This window comes from Cavia porcellus, unplaced genomic scaffold (genome assembly GCF_034190915.1).
Source record: "Cavia porcellus strain 051 isolate PalLab524CR breed Dunkin Hartley unplaced genomic scaffold, mCavPor4.1 scaffold_3, whole genome shotgun sequence".
In the NCBI taxonomy this organism is placed as follows: domain Eukaryota; kingdom Metazoa; phylum Chordata; class Mammalia; order Rodentia; family Caviidae; genus Cavia; species Cavia porcellus.
In genome coordinates this window covers 81860050-81881034 of record NW_026947486.1, presented here as the reverse complement: position 1 = coordinate 81881034, position 20985 = coordinate 81860050, and the positions used below count along the sequence as shown (strand labels likewise).

At 42.8% G+C, this 20985-nt stretch overlaps 1 protein-coding gene across 5 annotated transcripts in view; it reads left to right on the top strand.

Annotated features, from left to right (window-relative positions):
- The first annotated feature begins 4375 nt into the window (after positions 1–4375).
- Tmem255a (transmembrane protein 255A) overlaps positions 4376–20985 on the top strand; it is a 60073-nt gene continuing 43463 nt past the window's right edge. For 2 of the 5 annotated variants that reach the window (XM_063246342.1, XM_063246341.1), the window contains exons 1-2: positions 4378–4616; positions 10995–11137. In XM_063246342.1, coding sequence (XP_063102412.1) covers positions 4559–4616; positions 10995–11137 — 201 coding nt within the window. In that variant the 5' untranslated portion in view covers positions 4378–4558. Of the gene's footprint in view, positions 4617–10994; positions 11138–20985 lie in introns of all 5 variants that reach the window. The other 3 variants (XM_003465588.5, XM_003465587.5, XM_063246343.1) reach the window with 2 other exon arrangements.

Sequence of the window (20985 nt, the reverse complement as noted above, 5' to 3'; positions counted from 1 at the left end):
AATGCTATCACCCGTCAGATAGAAGAGACTTTCAGGGGACATTTTAGCTCTAAACTATAATAAACATTTATTGTAAAATTCAAAAAAGCACTATGTAGTTTTTAAAATATCACACTGTCCTCGTGTATTCATTGATTCATGTATTTTTTCTGTTATTGTTTTATGCCCTTAAATTAGGAAAAAGTTAAAGTCTGTGAAAAAAAATCATTTGACCTTAAAAAGAAACTACTTTCTTCTTGTAGTAGGAAACATTGCATGTTTTCCAGAATTCTCCTATCATGAACTTAGTAGAAATATATAGATCTACATCATTTTGACGTTTTGCTAATGCTTCCAATCAATGTATTTTGAAATTTTAAAAAATCTGCTTATATTCACTTTCATATAATTCTCCAGATGTTTTCTACTACATATTAGCAGTTAGAAAGGAGATATGGAATTTCCATTCCCTGTCTGTAGTAGGTATCATAATGCAAGTTCGAGGGGGTTTACTGTATAAGAATGAACTACTGCTGAGTTTGATCAATTGAATGACTTTGATGTGGTGGTGTGTTTGAAAGCTATTAAATATAAGCCACAGGGGCTGGGGATTTAGCTCAGCGGCATAAGCGCCTGCCTTGCAAGCAGGCAGTCCTGGATTCGATCCCTGGTACCGATAAAAAAAAAGGAAAAAGACAAAAAAAGAAAAACAATATATAAGCCACAGTGCTTAGTCAAAACATTTTCCATTTTATTATTTTGAAAATTTACTTTTTAAAAGGAATGTTTAATTCTCAAAATAATAAACAAAAATAAAAATTTTTGCAGTTTAACCTGTAAATCATTGTTACTGCTGGGGAGTAGAATTGTGTTTCGGGGGACAATTTGCTGCATTGTGTACTCTGCAGTTGTTCAGCGAGTAATAAAGCAGTAAATGAAAAGTGTCATTATGTTCACAAGTATCTAAATGCCAGCTCTGCACCATGCATAACTAAATGATCATTATAGAAAATTTGAAAGGTAACTATAAGGAAGACTTTGGGGATGTGCAAAGAATGTGCAGAGAATAATAATGAATACAATAACGAAAACATTTAAGCAGTTGGAGGCTTCTAAGGTGCTTGTGGACCATGACACAGTGTTGATTGCTTGTTGGACATGTCCTCGGGCTCTGGTCCCTAGATCTATGGATTCTGCCAGATACATTGTGCTCACCTGAACTCCAAGCTGGCTTCTTGACTGGCCCTAACTATTGCTGACTGTAACTGAGTGTGTTTCCAGGGCTAAAACTACTTCCTTTTTAACTGAAAGCCAAGAGGGTGTGGGGGCCCAAGTCTTTCACGTGCTGACAGTGGGAATGTGCTTTGACACAAATGTTTTGGAGGACATTGCGGCAATAGGTATTGAAAACCTTCAAAATATTTGGGCTTGATGGTACACACCAGAATAGTGCTAACTTCTAGGAAGGTGATTGCAAAGGGGGCTCAAGGGAGCCAACTGGGATGTTAGACAGTTTCAGTACTACGGCTGGTGGTTACCTATAATATTATATATGTATAAATATATCAGATTTATCAGTATGTATATTTTAGTATGTATACTTTAATATAAGCATGCAATTAATAATGTATTTGGAATTTTTTGAATCAATAATTGTACTATACTGTTGTATTCCACAGTAAAAAAAGATGCAAAGATTTAATTCATTACATTATTTACAATGTTGAGAAACAGAAAACCTCTAAGTTCTCCAATAACAGTGAAGTGGTAAGTAAATGATGTTCAACCCACTTAAAATCTTATTATCAAAAAGATTTCTTATTGATATTGGAAAACACAATGTTGGATAACTAAAGCAGATCACAAAATAGAAAACAGTATAAAAATTTATATACCAGTGCTTGGTACCTAGTGCTGTGGTTATTTTCCTGGTACCCAAAGAAAGTTGCCAGCTGACAGTGGAAACCAGTCAATCTTCATGGTGAAATAGCACCCTTAATCATAGTTCCACTGGGCATTGTGGCACATGTCTGTAATCCCAGCACTCTCCTAGGCACTCTCCTCAGCAGGAGAATAGCTGTAAGTTTGAGGCCAGCTTGGGTTACATAATGAGTTCAAGGACAGTGAACTCCACTGAGAGGCCTTGTCTCAAAAAAACAAAACAAAACAAAACAAAACAAAACAAAACAAAAACATAGTTCTCTTCAGTGAAGAATCAGCTGTTACGGTGCCAGCACTGACTAGTAGGTGACCTAAGGTAAGTACAATTCTGACCTTAAAATTCTGACCTTAATTAGGGATGTTTGGAGTCTTCAAGGTGCTTCATTATTTTGACAAATCCTTTCTGTTCTTGGTCAACTAAGTCTGGAAACTGAGAGGCAGTTGGTAGTGACTGGGCATGTGTGTAATTGCTGAGATATGTATGTATCTGTGCAACTGTGAATAATTGTGTGGCCACCATTGTAAATACGCATGTGTACATGTACATGTATATATATTTGCAGACATAACCCCTTTAGCCTATATTCTCAAGTTTGGAATCTGGAAGGTACTATGATAATTTAAATAGTCAAATATATTATCAAAATAGGGAGTGATCAAGTGTTATGGCTATTCCCAGAGTAACTAAGAGTAACTACTAGAGACAGAGCACCCGCTGACATTTTTTCTAGTGGTTCAAAGGCTTCTGGCAAAGGCCCTCATCTTTGGTTTGAAGAAGACAGAAAGGAAAGGGCTGCAGTCTTGTTGCTTTCTAAAGTAAAAAAGGTCTATTCTGCCCAACGAAGCCAGCATGGTACAGTAACAAGTCTCTATTTGGCTTCTTTCAGTATCTGTAGCTCATTGGTTGCTCTAGAACAGCCGAGCATCTCTAAAGAAGGTGTTAAACAGTCTGTTCTATCCTGTATAAAACCCCTTTTCCTCAAAGCTACTTTCACAGAAGTGGAGTAAGTTAATTATGAAGCCCTCCTGAGAAATCAGTGCTGGTTGCAGGAGTTGTTCACATTAAATACAAGGTATTTAGAATGGGAAGAGGAGGAGATAAGTAAACAGGACTGAAATGCAATCATTTCAAGAGTATAAATATGGGATTTTTCTCTGCCTTTGCAGAGCCTATGGAGACTGATCCATAAGCCAAGCATACTTAAGACACACTCCTGTGCAATAAGGGGCGTCATGTCTTTATATCTAGGACACATATCACAGATTTCTAAACCACATTTGTAGCATAGGCCTGCTAATAACACTTGAAACAGCACTGAACCTGTGCCTTGAGGTGCTCAAGCTCTTCACAAAGGGTTTCCTTTTTAACCTTCAGGAAGCATCTTTTCTTCCTTTGAAAGGTGGGAAAGGGCAAGGGCCTTTGATTTCATTTCCTTCCTGGATAAGGAAGCAAAGCTTTACAATAGATTAACAAGGCAGATGTGGAAAGAATCATGTATTCTCCTCCATTTCATTGGTTCTCAGGAGAGTTTTATATTTGACTTGGTTTAGGTTGTGTTGGGGAATTAAGGAGGTATGGATGCACCTGCCATAGCAAAAAGAGTGTTAAGCTGGGAGTCCAATAGATCTAGGTGCCAATTCCACCCCTGCCACTAAATAGCTGTGTGGTACATGCGACATTTTCACCTGAGACTCACTTTCTTCATCTATAAAATGGGGTTATTGAGAACTCCTCTCTTCCCCTGCGTAGCTGCTATGATGAAAAAATGAGATTGCTGATAGAAAAGCACCTTGAACAAAAACGCCAATTGGGATGCTGATGCAGTGTTCTTTCCTTCAGCTGAATCTCTGTCCTGTTCTTTAGGGGGCTCTTGGTTCTATAATTCTCAGGTCTGGTGACTAAGGCTGTGCTCCCTCTCTGTTTATGCGTAATTTTGTACACTCTGGTCACATCCTTTCCCAGCCTTCATCGTTCTAGACTAAAGAGTGTGCATTTGTTTCATCTGTCTTCATATGGCAGCCTCCCCCCACCATCCTCTTGATATAGAGTGGCCCTTCTCTTGGATTATCTCCAGCTCCATTATGTCATTCTGGAAGCACTAAGACCAGACTTGCACAAGTGTGTGTGTGTGTGTGTGTGTGTGTGTGTGTGTGTCTCTTCATCTGACTTTGTCCCCCTCCCCAACTGTAAATCCTAGAACAGGATGATTGTCCAAGACTCTCTTTTCAAATTACAGAGAAGGCACATTGGCCCCAGGCTGAAGCGTCCTTGTATTTCTCGGCTCAGCCCTGGCCCCAGGGGGCTAAAACGGCTCCCTGTCTGGCTTGGGAGGCTGGGAGGTGGATAACTAGGATGGGGAGGCCGAGGGAGGGGGGGTCTTGCGCAAGCGCAGGTCCCTGCACGGACCGCCAATGCTGCTGCCTCCAGGAGGAGAAGGAGGCAGAAGAGGAGGGAGGGAGGAGAGGGGAAGGGAGGGGGAGGCGGCACTTGGTCTGCAGCGCTCTACCAGAGGCAGTCTCTCTCAGCTTTCCTAGGGCCCGGGAGAAGCTGGCGTGGAGTAGGATGGTCTGCGGGGCTCCCTGAGGCAGGGGAGCTTAAAGCAGCTTCGGGGACTGGGGCGACCCGGCAGCTTTCACCATGCATCAGTCCCTGACTCAGCAGCGGTCCAGCGACATGTCTCTGCCCGATTCCATGGGTAAGTCTAACCGCCTTTCCTGCCGGCGGCAGCAGCAAAGAGTGAGTGCCCTGCTCTGTACTGAGTGCGTCCATGCCATCTCCAGAGTCCGAGAGCGGGAAGCGGGTCTAGGGGCTCCGCGTGCCCCAGCGTCTGGGTGGCCGGCCAGAGAGCCCTAGGGGAGCGGCCCAGCTGCATCGCAGGCGACGCGCGCCAAGCTAGCTAGCATCGGAGAATCTCTGCCCCGGAGTGCGGGTGTGTGCGTGTTTGTGTGAGTGTGTCTACAGACTTGCAGCCAGTGGTAAATCCCAGCTGTCTGGGGATCAAAAAACACTTCCCTTCAACCTGCGCCTTCGCTTTCCATTCGACGCTCCCTCTTTGCAAAGTCCTCTTCACTTCTAAGAGCTCACGACTAAAGATAATTAGAAGAAGCTGGATCCTCGCTCCCTCTCAACTCTCTGGAGCTGCAGTGGTGGGGCCAGATGGTTTGCACCTCGCTGATGGGGGGTTTGCGCAACTCTGGGGGATGGGCGGGGGGGGGAGGGGGAGTAGCGTTGGCGGGAGGGGAATTCCTGAGGAATCACTCGAGACAACCCGGTCCTACCATCTGCAGCGGCAGGATCAACATTCCTTCAGTTTGATTCCTATTCCGTTCCAAATGCACGGAATGTGCGTGAGTGTGAAATGGGGTGGGGGGCGAGTGGAGCGCGAGAAAGAATATCGAGCCCGAGCCCGCGTGTCTCCTGAAGCCGCGCTTTTCCTCTCCCAGTGGAATGGAGGGGGAGGGGCATCTTTCTACACCTTTCCTAACAGACAGTCAGGGACTACTACCCTGGAGAACCACTTGGAAGCCCCTCCAAGCAGCTTTTCGATAGTTACAAACCACAACACAAATTTCAGTGCCCCTCAGCTGTTAGGCACTTTCCCAATCCCTATTATTTCACTGGGCGGAGAAATTAATTTGGAGCCCAGGAGAACGGGAGGGGATTGTCAAATGGTGATCCCACCGAATCTTAAAATTCGCCTCGGATGCACTTCAACCAAATGAAATTACCTTTTTCCAACATACTTTACATTCTGCAAAATCCCTCTGACCCGAATTCCTGCCGTCCAGACTGTTCAGGTCGTCTACGATGAATTTGCGGGAACATTTTCAGGGGAGGGGGCGAGAAGATCGAATCTCCTATATGAGCGCCCTACTGCTTCCAGAAGACGCAGTGTCAACAAATTTCGTTCACAGAAGGAGCCCCAGAAAGTATTATCTCCTGGATGGTGGAAAGATCTGCATTCTCAAAGGTTTTACTTATTCAGCACAAGAATTTACTCTTTTATTTTTAAGGACACAGTTATTTGCAGTGTCCAAAGAGGCCAACAACGCGGTCCGAATTCAGAGCCCAAAGGCATAAGATTCTCTCTTTCTGCCTCTCTCCCTCTCTGTTACTTACACACCAACATGCACTCCTTACCTTGGCCAGCTGTGGCGCCAGCGCAGCCCTGGCTTCCCCGCGCCAAGCTGTTGCGCGAGGGTGGCTGGGTGGAAGAGTGCGAGGCTCTGCAGAGACATTCGCGCTGCGGACAACCACCTGCAAACCAAGCTTCCCGGCCCCGGCCCGTCTGACTGCGCAGAGTGGAAAGACGGGAGACCCAGAACTTAAGGGGCTGCTACTTGGCACGTTCTGGGTTGGGAAGAGACCGACGGAGTTCTTTCTTGGACTCACTAGACACCCCAGACACTTGATTTGTCACAACATCTGCGCAACAAGCTGAGTGGGCTTCACCCTGTCTCGACGCTGCGGGAAAGGATCCATAGATCTCTCGCAGACGCTAAACCGGCACGCACCACCCGTTCCGCTTTTTCAAGTCAGCAGACCTATGGCACAAGCAAATCCCCGACTGTAGTGGTAACCCTAGGTTTTAGAGAAGTCTCCCTGTAGTTCCCGGCACTGGTTCCATACAGTCCAGGCCCGAATCAACGTCTAGGTTGCGTAGGAACTACTCCCGTTTAGCTGTGGCAATGCCACCTTTCCTTGCATGCGTGGAGGGGGAGAGTGAGTGGGTGGCTTAGTGTTTCAGCCTCCAAGCATTTTTTTCTCGGGGTGGGGCCAGATCCCTTTCCAGTCAAGACACAACCGCAGCCAAAACAAAATTTTAAACACACACTGCCCCAAGGTACCTGCCTTGCACGTTTGCCTACGTGTGAGCAGCTAGTCCAAGACTCGAAGCTGAGCAACCAAAGGGCAATTACGATGGTAATGTGACTCCTGCGCCCTTCCATCCCCTACCAGCAACCCCTCTCTCCCTTTTGGCAACACTGCCCCCAGGCGCTAAGGCACCTTTACTACAACCGGAGTTCCTTCCCTCCCAAATAACACATTTGCAGTTCACCTGGAGGCCCAGGATTGTCTCCTTCAAAGAATTGACTAAAAGAATGGAGGTGATGGCTTTCAGTGCCTTTAAGGACATTTCTGAGAGACTGGCAGGGCCTGGAGGCTCTTCTGCGGGCAGCCATCTGTTTCCTCCAATGTTCAAGATGGGAATTTCCTAGGTTCCACCCTGTGTAGTAAAACTGATCCAGGTAAGCAAACCCTAATTGGTTCAAAAGATCAACTTGGAGAATTACCTGCCAGTCACCACAACTTGGTGTACAGAACAGGATACTGGGCTTTCATTTTTGCTGCACACCCATAAAGATTACACATCCTACCTACTCTCTTGGGAGAGGATAATCAAGAAGATACATAAAATAAAACACAAGTGAAAAGAGACAACATTCTATCTTCTAAGCGATCCACATCTTGGTTCTTGTCAGATACATATTCCTGGAACTGGTGGACATCATATGCAGCGCAGGCCAGACGCAGTTAGAATTGTAGCAGTTACAATTAATATACTAATTGAGTAGTGTTTAGGAATTTAAGGATGTGAAATAATGAGTGACTCCATTGGGCTTCATCAAGGAAAACTTCTTGGAGGTGACTTTCCAGCAGGATGCAAATGGAGAGACTCAGATTCAAAGACTGTAATGAAGATGGGGGCTCCAACTGAGAGGAAAGACCAGAAGAGGGGAAACTTGAAAGGGCTGAGACAGCAATGACTGGATACCTCTAGAGCTATGAAGTATCCTGGTCTCCATGATTCTGAGATAGCGGCAGGGCACTGCAGAGAGGGAGGATTGCAGTAATTCTGCAGGGAGGCTGCTCCGTGTGTGTGTGTGTGTGTGTGTGTGTGTGTGTGTGTGTGTGTGTGTGATGCCAGTGATGAGATTTCAGATTCTCACTGCTGGTGGTTGCAGGAGTTGTTAAGTAGAAATGTACTGGGCACCAAGTAGATGGAGTAGTAAGCGATTTAAGGTTGTGACACTAGATAGCCAGAAGGCTTTCAGTTCTAGGGAGCCCTCAGATTTACAAAATCAATTCTATGACCATAGGAAATATTTATTCACACAATTCCTATAACCTTTTTTAATGAGAAGAAAAGCAATTCTGAGATGTTCTTTGTTTATTCAAGTATTGACTGCCTCCAAGGTTTTAAAAATGTGATAGGCACTGTTTTCAAGTACCTGCTGTTGTTTTTAATTAGCTCATGATGTCTGAGTGTTTTCATGTGTTGACTTACTAAACAAAACTGGAAGAAGATGGTCATATGTTCACAGGTACACAGGTACAAACCTACATTGTATCCAAATAACAACAGGGCTTTCCTTTGCCTTTCTAAAATGAACAACCACCAGGAAAATTGTCCTAAGCAGCTACAATAAGCTGCTGCTTAAGATCCCTGGCTATATCATCAGAGAACCTACAGATTTGTTTTGGTTTAAGTAGATGTGGATTTTATTAAGTCAAATTCACATTGAAGTTAAATTGAGAGGTAAGTCATTTGAAAAGGATTTACCTAGGAGTTCTTTCAAATAGTTAACTCCTCAGGTGCAACTAGAAATTATTTTATATAAAGTAATTATGTGGCTGATAGTGTAAAATAAGGGGTGACTATGGAAGTGTGAGGGAACAGCGAGTAGCTATCAAACTGAGTGATGGGAGAGTTTTCCTAGCAATTTTATACAAAGAAAATCCTACTTTGAGGCAAGCCCCCTGTGGAGTTGTCAGATCTTGGGGTTTCTCAACTGAGTTTTCAGTTCAGGTTCTAAAGAGAAGGAAAAAAAATAGATTTTCAAATGACACTATGTGGTTTGCTGAGTCACTTTTCTGACCTGGCTCTTGTGCTTTTAAGATTTACAGTGATATTTTCAAAGAAGACCCAAGAGCTGTGAGTAAGATTAAAGGTCAGTTGGTAGGGAAGGCACAGGTGTGGGTTAAGCAAACACTAGAAAGACCATGTATACATGTGCTCTTCTCCAGTTTAGTTCAAAGGTTATGCGTGTGAGCTACCCTCTTGATGTATCCGGATGTTCACTCGCTCTCTTTTGCCAATTTAGGCCATGGTAGAAGGTGAGAGATTCTGTAAGAGTAATAAAGGAGAAAGGAAGACAAAAACAGAAGATGGTATTAGTGATTTTACGTTAGAGCCCCTCTGTGGAGCCAACTCACATTCTTAAATATGTATGTATTATCAAATACATTTAGGGGTCCTGGTTTAGAGATTAGAAATGAAATCAAGAGGAAAGATAACTAACTTGCAGGTAAACAGAAGAAATAGATTGTTTACCAAATCCCAGTTTCCTGGCAGGTTGTAGGTGGTCTGAATCACTAGCTTGGTTTATCCTGTCTACCCCTAATCAGCTTGCCATTTGCATATCCAACAGCCATCTCACAAAGAGGACCCTCGTGTCTCTGGGCTTATGTCTTTCCCCATAAGAGGATGGACTGAAATATCACTGGAGAAAAACTTTATTTCCCAAGTCTCTTTACCTCACCTCCCAGGGTTAGACCAGTGCTTTACTGTATGGGTGTCTATAAGTGTTCAGACTACCCCTACATTTCTATGTAAAATAGTTTTAGGATTGTCCTGAATTAGAAATGGCCCTGATGAGTCAAGCCCTTTATTTTCTAGGCTGACAGCAGGGAAAATGGCCAGGCCCTCCCAGCTCCGTTGGAGCCTTGGGCTGGGATCAGAGGGGGAAGACAAGAGGGATGGTGGGGCTAGCCCTGGGTGGAATTCCTGACACTTTTTTTTCATACAGGAGGGGTCACCTGCGGGGAGCTGCAAAGCCAAACACCACCCCAACAGTAGCAGGCCTCCTGAGTGGCATCTGATTTTCTCTCTTCCTCTCCTTCCTTTCCTCTCTCTTACCTCCTAGTGGTGCAGTCTGGGTAGCTTCTGTCCCCTACTGATTTCTGAGGCTGCAGCAAGGCCTCCCAGAATGACTGGGTCTAATGAATAGACCCTAGGGATATCTTTAAAGCCATAAATGACAGTCAAGCCACCCAGGTAGGTAATGCTATCATAAGGCTCTCCCCACTTCTTCCTTCTCCTCACCCTCCATACCTCTACCAGAGAACTGGACTCTCTAGCACTCCCCATTGGATCATCCTGACCCCCAGCCAGCTCTCCTCTAGTATTTCTTGTTGAGGGGCCCTTTCCTATGCCAGAGAGATGCCTGCAGAGTGGGGAATAGTATTCCATTTTTAAAAAAAATTAAATTGAAAATTTCAGCCAGGATACCATTTTTCTATCTGACTTAATAAGCCTGTTTTCGAAAAAAAAAAAAGCATTGGTTTGTGTTACCATGTCAGATAAGCTCTGAGTAACAGAATGAGTTTCTCATCGTTTATATTTGTGCCACACTCACATAACCCTAAATATGTAAGTTATAATCCTTCCCATCTTCCTGCTCCCATACATATCTTTGTGGACTAATGGCCTCTAGACCCTTACTTTATTACACACATTTGTTATGTGACAAATCTTGCCAACACACCATTTTAAAATGTATACATGAGGTGGCAAATGTCAGAAATAAATGAGAAGAAAATCCAAGTACCTGGTTTGGTTCTGATATTTACACTGAAAATGAAATTTCCTATCTCTAGATCATGAAAAAACCCTCCTTAGTTTCATATTGGTTTTAAAACATTTTTATTTAATATCTCCACACAAACTCTTCCCATTCATCATGTGCCTTACTCTTTGGCCTTAAAAACAGACTGTTAAGTGGGTATGACACATCTTTTATACAGTGCCAAAAGCACAAAATCTGTTTTGTTTTTATGTTACTGGTGAAATTTCTTCTATTGTTTATTTTCAAACTGGAAACATTTTCATTATAAAAGAGACACCAATGATTGCAAAAAATAGAAGCACCGCATCTCCCCATAGCTCCATTCCCTAGAGAGAGCTCTAGTTATCAATAGGTGTGGGAAAGAAAACTCTTCCTAATAATTTTTTGAAAGTTCCTTCTTTCCATAGCTGAAATGAGCAATTTCAGTTTCTCTATGCTTTCAGGAGCTTTCAACCGGAGGAAACGAAATTCCATCTATGTCACCGTGACTTTGCTCATTGTGTCCATGTTAATTCTCACGGTGGGCCTTGCTGCAACCACCAGGACCCAGAATGTGACTGTTGGAGGTTATTATCCAGGAGTTATTGTAAGTACAGAAAGCTGCCATAGGTCTCTGTAGCTTGCTGGTTGCCGAGATTCTGGCTCTACTTTGATGGTTTTCAATTCTGTTTGAGTTTGTAATGTTTGTTCAGATTTCCTTTTCATAACTCTTTCTATGTATAAGAGAGGTAACTTTGGTCCTGTTTAAGAACTGGACTGAGATTCACAAGAATCTTAGTACCATCCCTAAGTAGTGTGATCATATTCTTTAGTACGTTGGTTTTCCAGTTTAAGAGATATTCCTAATTAGCAGTGTCCAGGCTAAGATCTTTTCTCTCTGGTCATCTGCTTTCCTACACATGATAGAGGGCATTTGACCTTACCTGCAATCCGAGAATCCTAGCAGCTTGACATTCTGCAAACAACAGCACTGATCTCTTAAATGATCCTATATTCCTATCAGGAAAAACGTGTGTTGGGGGTATAGTTCAGTGACACAGCACCTGCCTGGTAAGTGTGAGGTTATGAGTTCAAATCCTGGTACCAAAATAAAAGGAAGAATGCATGGACATTATACTCCTAAAACATGTATGTTTATTTATTTATATACATGTACATAAAACATACAAAAATGAAAACTCAAAAATTTGATGAAAATGAAATAATAATTTTTAATATTTCATACAAACTAAACAAAATCCTTATAAATCCTTATTTCAAATGACCCACTAAAATCATTGTGGATGCTTTTGACTGGTTTCTTAATAGATATGATTTTTTTGTCATTGGAAGCCTCATTTTGTTGTTGTTTAGTCTCACAGTGTGGCTGACAAAAGCTTCACCCCAGGATTTAGGAGCATCGACTCAGCCACTTTGCTATTCTCTTACTGCTCATGTGTGCATACATTAGTAAGGTCATCTTCAATTGATGGTTTTTCACAGAAATCTCTCCAAGCTTCTTGTCCCTTTAGTTGGAACTACTTTAATTAAAACTGGATAAGACAGTCTAGGTAAGACATAAAATGGCCTACCATTAACCCTTGGTCACATGGAACTTGCCCTCTTTCTGAACGATAGCTCACTTGATCATTTGACATTGACACTAATGGTAGATGCCAGTGACAGTCAGTTTATTGAACATTAGTAGCATTTAATTTCTTTTCTTTTGGTTCTTTTAGACAGGGTCTCTACTATGTAGTTCAGGCTGGCCTTGAACTCACTACGTGTGCCCCAAACTCATGGTGATACTTCTGAGTGCTGGGATGACAGGAGTACACCACTGGACCTGGTTCTTCTTATTTTAGATGAACAATAAATATGAAACAGATGTTCTAATGGTTTCTTGCCATATTTGAGTAGATTGTTTTACCCACACCTGGAGTGCATGCAATCCATTTTGGATACAGTTTAAATTCATCAGATTAAAAAGACCTCATTTGCCAGCCTGGATAACACAGGGGAATCCTGTCTCAAAACAAGAAAAAAGAAACCCAACCCAATTCAGGTTTATGAACATTTCTCCTGAACCTGAAAACCTAACTCTGGAGGTTGGATCATAATTTTAATATCAATTAAATGGCTCTCCAGTTGTATTTGTTAAAGAGCAGGAAGGTTATGATGGTTCTGTCTTTCTATTAAGACAGCAAAGAGCTAAGATTCTTGTTGTTTTGTCCCCAGCTCTTCTCTCTTTTGAGTGACAAGGATTGGAGAAGCAAAGGTAGAGAAGGGATTCAAGATGATGCCTTTGACAAGCTACCACTGTGCACCATCACGCCTGGAGCCTGTTGCATAGGTCACCGATTCCATTCCATAGTCAGTCTCTTTAGCACCCCTTGTGAGACTGGGGCCTGGTGTGGGCTGTCTGGGCTGTGCTTCCCAAGAGCTGGAGGCTGCGTAGGGAAGTTATTTCTCAGCTTTTGGGCAGGCAGGACACCCCTATGCCCTAGTCAGGGGCAGGTGTCCCACGGACACCCGTTGGTGTTCATTGCCCTCTGTTAAACATGTGATGTGAAAACACCCAGTCTACTTCCTGTGGTGAGGCAAGAAAACCAGTCGTCAGCAGAATTGGGTTTTATTTTTAAACACAAGCAAAGGAGGAGGGAAGAAAAGGGGTTAGGAGAGCATTTTGGTGGCTTAGAAAAGCAATTTATAGGGTCTGTGTGACTTTGTGTGCTTCAGGTAGCTACATTAGTGAAATATTTTTGACTGAAGAGCAAATTCTCAAGCCCAAGATTCAGTCTACGTGGGTGAGGGGAAGGTATTTTCCATGTCATATAGGAGCACAAACTCCTATTCATGAACAGTGCCTGTGAACATTCTCTGTAGAATATCTGACCGTGGGTGGCTGGCTGGGATACATTAACAAAGAAAGGAGGGCACATGATTGTTGTTGAAAATTCAAGTACCTGATGTTCAGCTAGCACTGGAAGGTGAGGCGGTGGGGGTGTGCATCTGGATGTGTGGCTTTCACTAACAGCTGGCATGGAAGTGTTCATAGGAGAGCCCTCCTGAGTGGACAGTCTGTCCCCATGGCTTAACTTTTAAAAATTTTTCCCTCATAGTTCCTGTGGATCATTTCTTTAAGATTGGTTTTAATGATAGAAATTGAAGGGGAGAAAAGAGCAGATTGAAAAGTTGAAAAATCCATTTGCATTTATAGGTCAGATCATGTTATAGCAAATACAATTGGGACTCCTGTCTCGGATACAGTAAACATCTGAGAATCCAGACTTGTCTGGGAATAGGGTGCTTTCACCAACCGAATAGTTTGGTTATTAGGAAATTACTACAAAAACTCTAAGGCAGTATTGTTGCCACCGAAGTATGAATAAGAATTGCCTGGTGAACTTTTGAAAAACACAGATCTCTCCTCCCTCCCTGAAGGGATTCTGATTCTGAGTGGGGCTTATGAATCTGAGTTTTCACTTTAATGAGCTAATCTTTGGTTGAAAGAATAATACATGTTAAGTCTAGATTTTATGTATGTATTTGTTTATCTTTGCTACAGGATCTTGCTATGTAGTTCAGGCTGCCCTTGAACTCACAGCAATCCTCCTGCCTCAGCCTTCCAAGTGCTAGGATTACAGGCATGCACCACCACACCAGGCTAAATTTACATTTTAAGATATATTCCAGGGCATCCTAACTTAGGTGGACAGCAACCATCTTGAAAACTAAAACAAAAAATATGCTTAGTATAAAACCGTAAGGAGTATAATGTGGCATTTTAAGATTCTGTGCCGTCAGATTGGTCTCTTTGTATATAAATTACCATTGTAGTGTTAGACCGGTGTCGCGAGGAAGACTCCAAGGGCCTCGCTCTCATGTAAAAACAATGGGGTTTTTATTATTCCGTGTACACGGGGTCCTCCAAACAGGTGGAAACGGAGAACCCTGAGTTGGGGCAAGGCTGGTGTTTTTAAGGATGAAAACCGCAAAGCAAGCAAGCATTGTTACAGAAGCCAATCATAGCAGTTAGAGCAGAACAGTTGGTGATTTGTCCATTTGTGATTGGTCAGATCATGAGGGGCGACCAGTGGGTCAGAGTTGATTAACTGTCTTGTTTTGCACAGCTTATTTTTAGGTCACCTAGCTCCTGTGTGGCTTGGTTCTGACATACTTCCCAATCTTGATTAGCATAGTCAGCAGACTTTATCTCTGAGTTTCCTGACATAATTACCTTACTTTAGCACCATAACCTTTCTATTTGTAGAGGGCAACAATGGTTAACATATCAATTGGGTAAGATTTTACAATTCTTTACAGAAGAGAGCATTGATTAACATATCAATCTTTTACCCAGGGGAAAAGGAAGACACACATTTACAGTTACAGGTATTACTATGATATAAACGAAGCTATTTCTGTGAAGAATGTACAATCTAATACAATCTGATGCAATTAACACAATTTGTGACGGGGCTACCGGATAGGGAAGACCCAGGATGTCAGGAGCTAGTACCTCAGGCCTTTGTTTTATGGCCTTTAGGAAGTTAAAACTTAACCTAGTTGGATTTGAAGGGAGAAGGGGAGGGGAAGCAGCAGATGGAACGAGCTTTCTTCGTCTCTTCATTCCCCCCTTTTTTTTGGGGGGGGGATGACCTCTAATCTTAGAGGTTTGTTGTAGCTAGGGGTTTATATTGGTGACGTATGACCATTAATTTGACCTGAGAGACTTGTCCCCTTATGAATTGGGTAATTCAGTTAATGAGGCAAGGGACAATGGCTAGGATTAGGATTAAGGTCACTAATGGTCTTATCAAGGGAAGGAGATAGGGGAGAATTCCGTTTTATATTTTTTAAAGGGGGCTCCTATACAAAGATCTTTAACAATTGTTTTTTTTTTGCTTACAGGGGGACCAAAGCCGCCATGTAAGGTCGGCATTAATGTTATTAAAATCAAAACAAGCAAGCTAAAACAGTTCATGACCAGCATAATCTAACTATGTTTTAGTCAATTTTTAACTTTAAGGGTTACCAGTCTGTTGTGTAGTCCACTGAGTATGTCCCTCGTTGTCTGCTGTTTCCAGTGGCTTTACATGAGTGTAGTGAATCCGCGCAGTTTTTCCTGCTACCTTGATGGCAGTGGGGGTACTGAGCATCACGGTGAAAGGTCTTTCCCAGTGGGGTTCGAGGGAGTCATGGTGGTGACATCGAACCAAGACTGGAGTCCTTGAGGCCTTGGTCTCTGAAGGCAGGTCCAAGTGTTTTTGTCTAAACAGCTGGTGGATCCAGGCCAACACAGGTTGGAGTGTCTGTAGGGACTTAAGATCTCGATTAGTAATTTCAGCTAATTTGTCTTCTGATAATCTTGGAACCAATGGCGGGGGCCTCCCAAACATGGCTTTAAAGGGGGAAATTTTAGAAACATATGGGGTATATCTAGCTCTTAACAGTGCAAAGGGAAGAAGGCTCATCCAATTATTGTCAGTTTTTGAAGACAGCTTAGCTAAAATGTCCTTGAGACTTTGGTTCATACGTTCTACTTGCCCTGAGCTTTGTGGCTGATAGACACAGTGGAGTTTTAATTAATCTTTAATGCCTGGGCTAACTTTTGGGTGACTCGGGCTATGAAAGCCAGGCCATTATCGGACCCCATTGATAGTGGGAGGCCAAATCAAGGTATGATCTCATGTGATAGCCTTTTAACTACCACTAAGGCTGACTCAGATTTAGTAGGGAAAGCCTCTACCCAGCCAGTAAAAATGTTTATTAATACCAAGAGATAGCGGTGTCCCTGTAAATTAAGTTTTACCATGTCTATGAAGTTTATTTCCCAATGTTCTCCTGGAACAATTTCTTGATGTCGGGTGGTCTCCAACGCAGAGCTCTTGGCTGAGTTGACTAACAAGCACTGTGGGCATCTGGAGCTCGAAGAGGTGGTCAGTTTGTAGAGTTTTGGAATAAAATACTGAGTTCTGAACAATTCTGCAAGGTGAAACAGCTCCCACCCTAGTGCCTCCAGTAACAGTACTTGTTTATCAGGTAACTGGTATTAGCCCCTTGGGGTGGGAGACTTTATTCCAAGTTGAGATGCCAACTGTAGGTCTTTCTTTGTGTAGACTAGTTCTGACAAGGTCAGAGGACTAGTATCAGAGCAGTTACTTTCTTGGTTGACCCCTCTGATGTGGTTGCTATTTTTTATCTCTGGTTGGGTGAGCCTTGTAAGGAATAGCAACCCATTGAGGCAGCCAGACAGCTGCCAGCAAATCTAGAATCTGTGGAGCATTTTTAGATGGCTTTCCCGTATATGTACAGTAGCAAAGGGATGTCTTTAGTAAACAAAATGTTTATCCTCTTTTTTGTGGCTAGTTTTAGCCTCTCAGTCAAAGCAACAAGCTCCGCCTTTTGGGCAGAAGTGCCAGACTCTACCCGCTTAACCCAGAGTACCTCCTTTTCGGCGGTCACTGCTGCCCCGGCCACTCGTTTGCCGTTTTGGATGAAGCTGCTTCCATCGAACAGTTGTCGGCATTTCCCAAAAGCTGGTCAGTAAGATCAGCCTGTAGGTTCTGCTGCAGTTCGAGGATGTCAGCACACTCATGGAGAGGTGTCCTTTGTTCCTCCGGATCATCATCAGGCATAAAGGTGGCTGGGTTTAAAGCTGAAGAAGTCTTGAATATCATTAACTCTGGGTCTAGAAGCAGGGCTTGACAGTAGAATTCTGGCATTTGAGAGCCTTTTTTTAGGAGGGGTTTTGATAAGAGTCTCTAAACTGTGAGAGGTTACCACAGAAATCATTTGCCCAAAGCGAGTTTCTTTGTCTCCTTAAGTAACATTGTCACAGTAGCTAGTATTCTTAGGCAGGGGGCCATACTCCTGTTACTGGATCAAGTCTTTTGGAGAGGTAGGCTATAGGCCTCTTTCAAGGGCCAATGTCCTGAGTTAGGACTTTTTTGGCAATGTCCCTGAGTTTATCTATGAACAAGATGAAAGGCTTGGTAACGTCAGGGAGTCCCAGGGCTGGGGCCTCTGTCAAGGCCCGCTTGAGCTGTTGGAAGGCCTGTTTACATTTATCAGTCCAGTTCAGCGAATTTTGAGTTTCTCCCTTATGGGAGTCAGTCATATAGAGGCAAGCTTTTTAGTAAAATTTAGCCTACAGTATCCAACTGCCCCCAGAAACTCTCGTCTGTTTTTTAAAAGTTTTTTTCTCATAGAGCAATTTTAACACCTTGGCTATCTTTTTGTAAATTTTTTAGTTTTCAAAGACCTTTTTGTGTTATCTCTATTAACTGGCTGAGGGGCATTTTTTTAAACCTCTCAAACCTTTGTAATTTTTGTCTAACATGTGGGGCCGACTGAGTTACAAAGAGAACAACTGGCAATATTGGGAAACCTCCTTACCTCTGGATGTCCAGTCAGGGTGGCACAAAAGGAGAACATGGTTTTGGCATTCCGGATCAGAGAGCCGGCTTCATCTGGATGGCACACTGTTTTTTGTCCAAGGGTGTCACGTGACAGGCCATTATTTTATTAAAATTATATTCTTAACAAAAAGGGCTTTTTTATAGGTAACAAAATTGTGCTGTATAATCTCCCAGATGTTTACAGCACATGTAAGAACTTGTATCTTATTTTTAATATCACCTATAATCTCATTTTAATGAAAACATTTTGCAGCAAAGTACAATCTTATGTATACTTTTACCAAAACTGATCTAATACTGTCAAATTTTGAACACATTTACTTTTTGTCAAACCTGTTATTTGTAGTACTATAAACCAAGACAAATAAAATTCACATCCTCTTGAGCCTTTTACAACTTACAATAATACCTCTCAAACTAAGTTTTAATCTTTTTCTACATTCTGGCATAGCCAGATACCTTTACTTGAAGACCACTCTCTTTGTCCCTCTTTTTACTATTACCAGTCAATTACCTTTTTTTTCACTTCTCAGACAACATCAAAACTCTCAACAAAACCCTTGAAGTCACCTTCTAGTAGTCCAAAACATACTTATTTTATGTTTTTTTACCACATAAAAATGTTGTATTTTAAAAACAAAACTGTAACCTTTTAACTGGCTCAAATATAGTACCGCCTGGTTTTTACTTGGCAAAGTTGACATGACTCTTAACAACCATAGATATACATATATATGTGCACATGTTTACATTTTCACCAGAGAGAAAAAATACTCCTTTTAAAAGGCATGCCGAGGTTGCAAGCAATCAATTGAAGTCTTACATATTAAACAAGGTGCCACAACATTAAAGACACAAACAAAGGGAGCTTCTTGCATAGTTTGGTCAGCTAAAGGAAATAATTTTTCTTATCATGAACCTTGAATCTAATAAGCCATATGGATCCTGCAACAGAAATGGGCAACAAGCCCCTAAGTTAGTAATAAGTTTAAACAGGCAACCAAGGAGAGGGCGGAGGAAGGAAGGGTTTTACCCATGGTGGGGGCTTCTCCCTGAGGTCCTGCCATACCAAGATGTAGGTGACCCAGTCGGGGTGGCTCTCTCGTCCAGGGCGGAAGATGATGTTTTTAACTGCTAAGATGAGGGGAAGGTGGAAAGTCCCCTCCGGTGGCCAATCCACGGAGAATGTGGGCCACTCAGACGAGCAGAAAGTCTGCCATTTACTTTTTTTAACCTGAAAGGAGAGATTGTGAGCCCTCTCTCGAACCTCCGACCAATGGTCGAGGGTGAGGGACAATGGGGACGATGTCATTTGTCCCATGGTGTTCTGAAGACAAAGAGTGGTTAGCGTACGCGCGACACAACAAATAACCGATCACAACAGTCACAACACACAGGACAAACAGGCCGGCCACCTCACTCTCACGCATTAGTTTCACATCAAACGAGTCACCTTAAGGGGTGCCTCCAGATTGGCCCGGACGGACCACAGATTGGGAATGAAATTCCCCAGATTGGCCCAGACGGACCACAGATTGGGAATGAAATTCCCCAGATTGGCCCAGACGGACCACAGATTGGGAATGAAATTCCCCAGATCGATAGGAAAATCCTATCGCAGACGGTGAGTCACGGAAAACCGTGTGGGGCGTCCCCCGATCACCCAAGAACAGAATTTGCCCGTGAAGTAGAGCCGGAGTTCGGCCTGGGGCGAAAGGAAATGGCGGATCGATCCAAAATGAAAGTAAACAAAAACTGGCCGTACTACTTACCCCAGAGAGGTGCCGTTGGGGTCTCCCTCTGCGAGGAGGTCTCTTCTCAGTTTGATCTCGCTAGGGCCTCCAAAATGTTAGACCGGTGTCGCGAGGAAGACTCCAAGGGCCTCGCTCTCATGTAAAAACAATGGGGTTTTTATTATTCCGTGTACACGGGGTCCTCCAAACAGGTGGAAACGGAGAACCCTGAGTTGGGGCAAGGCTGGTGTTTTTAAGGATGAAAACCGCAAAGCAAGCAAGCATTGTTACAGAAGCCAATCATAGCAGTTAGAGCAGAACAGTTGGTGATTTGTCCATTTGTGATTGGTCAGATCATGAGGGGCGACCAGTGGGTCAGAGTTGATTAACTGTCTTGTTTTGCACAGCTTATTTTTAGGTCACCTAGCTCCTGTGTGGCTTGGTTCTGACATACTTCCCAATCTTGATTAGCATAGTCAGCAGACTTTATCTCTGAGTTTCCTGACATAATTACCTTACTTTAGCACCATAACCTTTCTATTTGTAGAGGGCAACAATGGTTAACATATCAATTGGGTAAGATTTTACAATTCTTTACAGAAGAGAGCATTGATTAACATATCAATCTTTTACCCAGGGGAAAAGGAAGACACACATTTACAGTTACAGGTATTACTATGATATAAACGAAGCTATTTCTGTGAAGAATGTACAATCTAATACAATCTGATGCAATTAACACAATTTGTGACGGGGCTACCGGATAGGGAAGACCCAGGATGTCAGGAGCTAGTACCTCAGGCCTTTGTTTTATGGCCTTTAGGAAGTTAAAACTTAACCTAGTTGGATTTGAAGGGAGAAGGGGAGGGGAAGCAGCAGATGGAACGAGCTTTCTTCGTCTCTTCAGTAGAGATCTGCAAAACCAACAACAACAACAAAAAAAATCAGGTTATTCGGAACTCTGATGTATTGGACTCTGGTTAAATGCATTAACAATACATGAGAATTTAAATTTTGAAAAGAGACCAATTAGGGAGAAGTTATTAGATCTATTGCATAGACCTACTATACAATTCATGTAAATATTGAGCTTGCTGGCATTTAAAAAATAATCAATTCAGTTTGCATAACTTTATGTCATCTGAGACTTTGCCGAAGCATTTTTATTTTGCCAAACCAGATGCCTTTATCCAGCAAGGTACATAATACTAGCACGTTAGCTTACTGTACTTAAGCTGGAAGGTAATACTCGGTCGGTATCATCTTCTAAGACACATAGGCACACATGCACCTTTAAA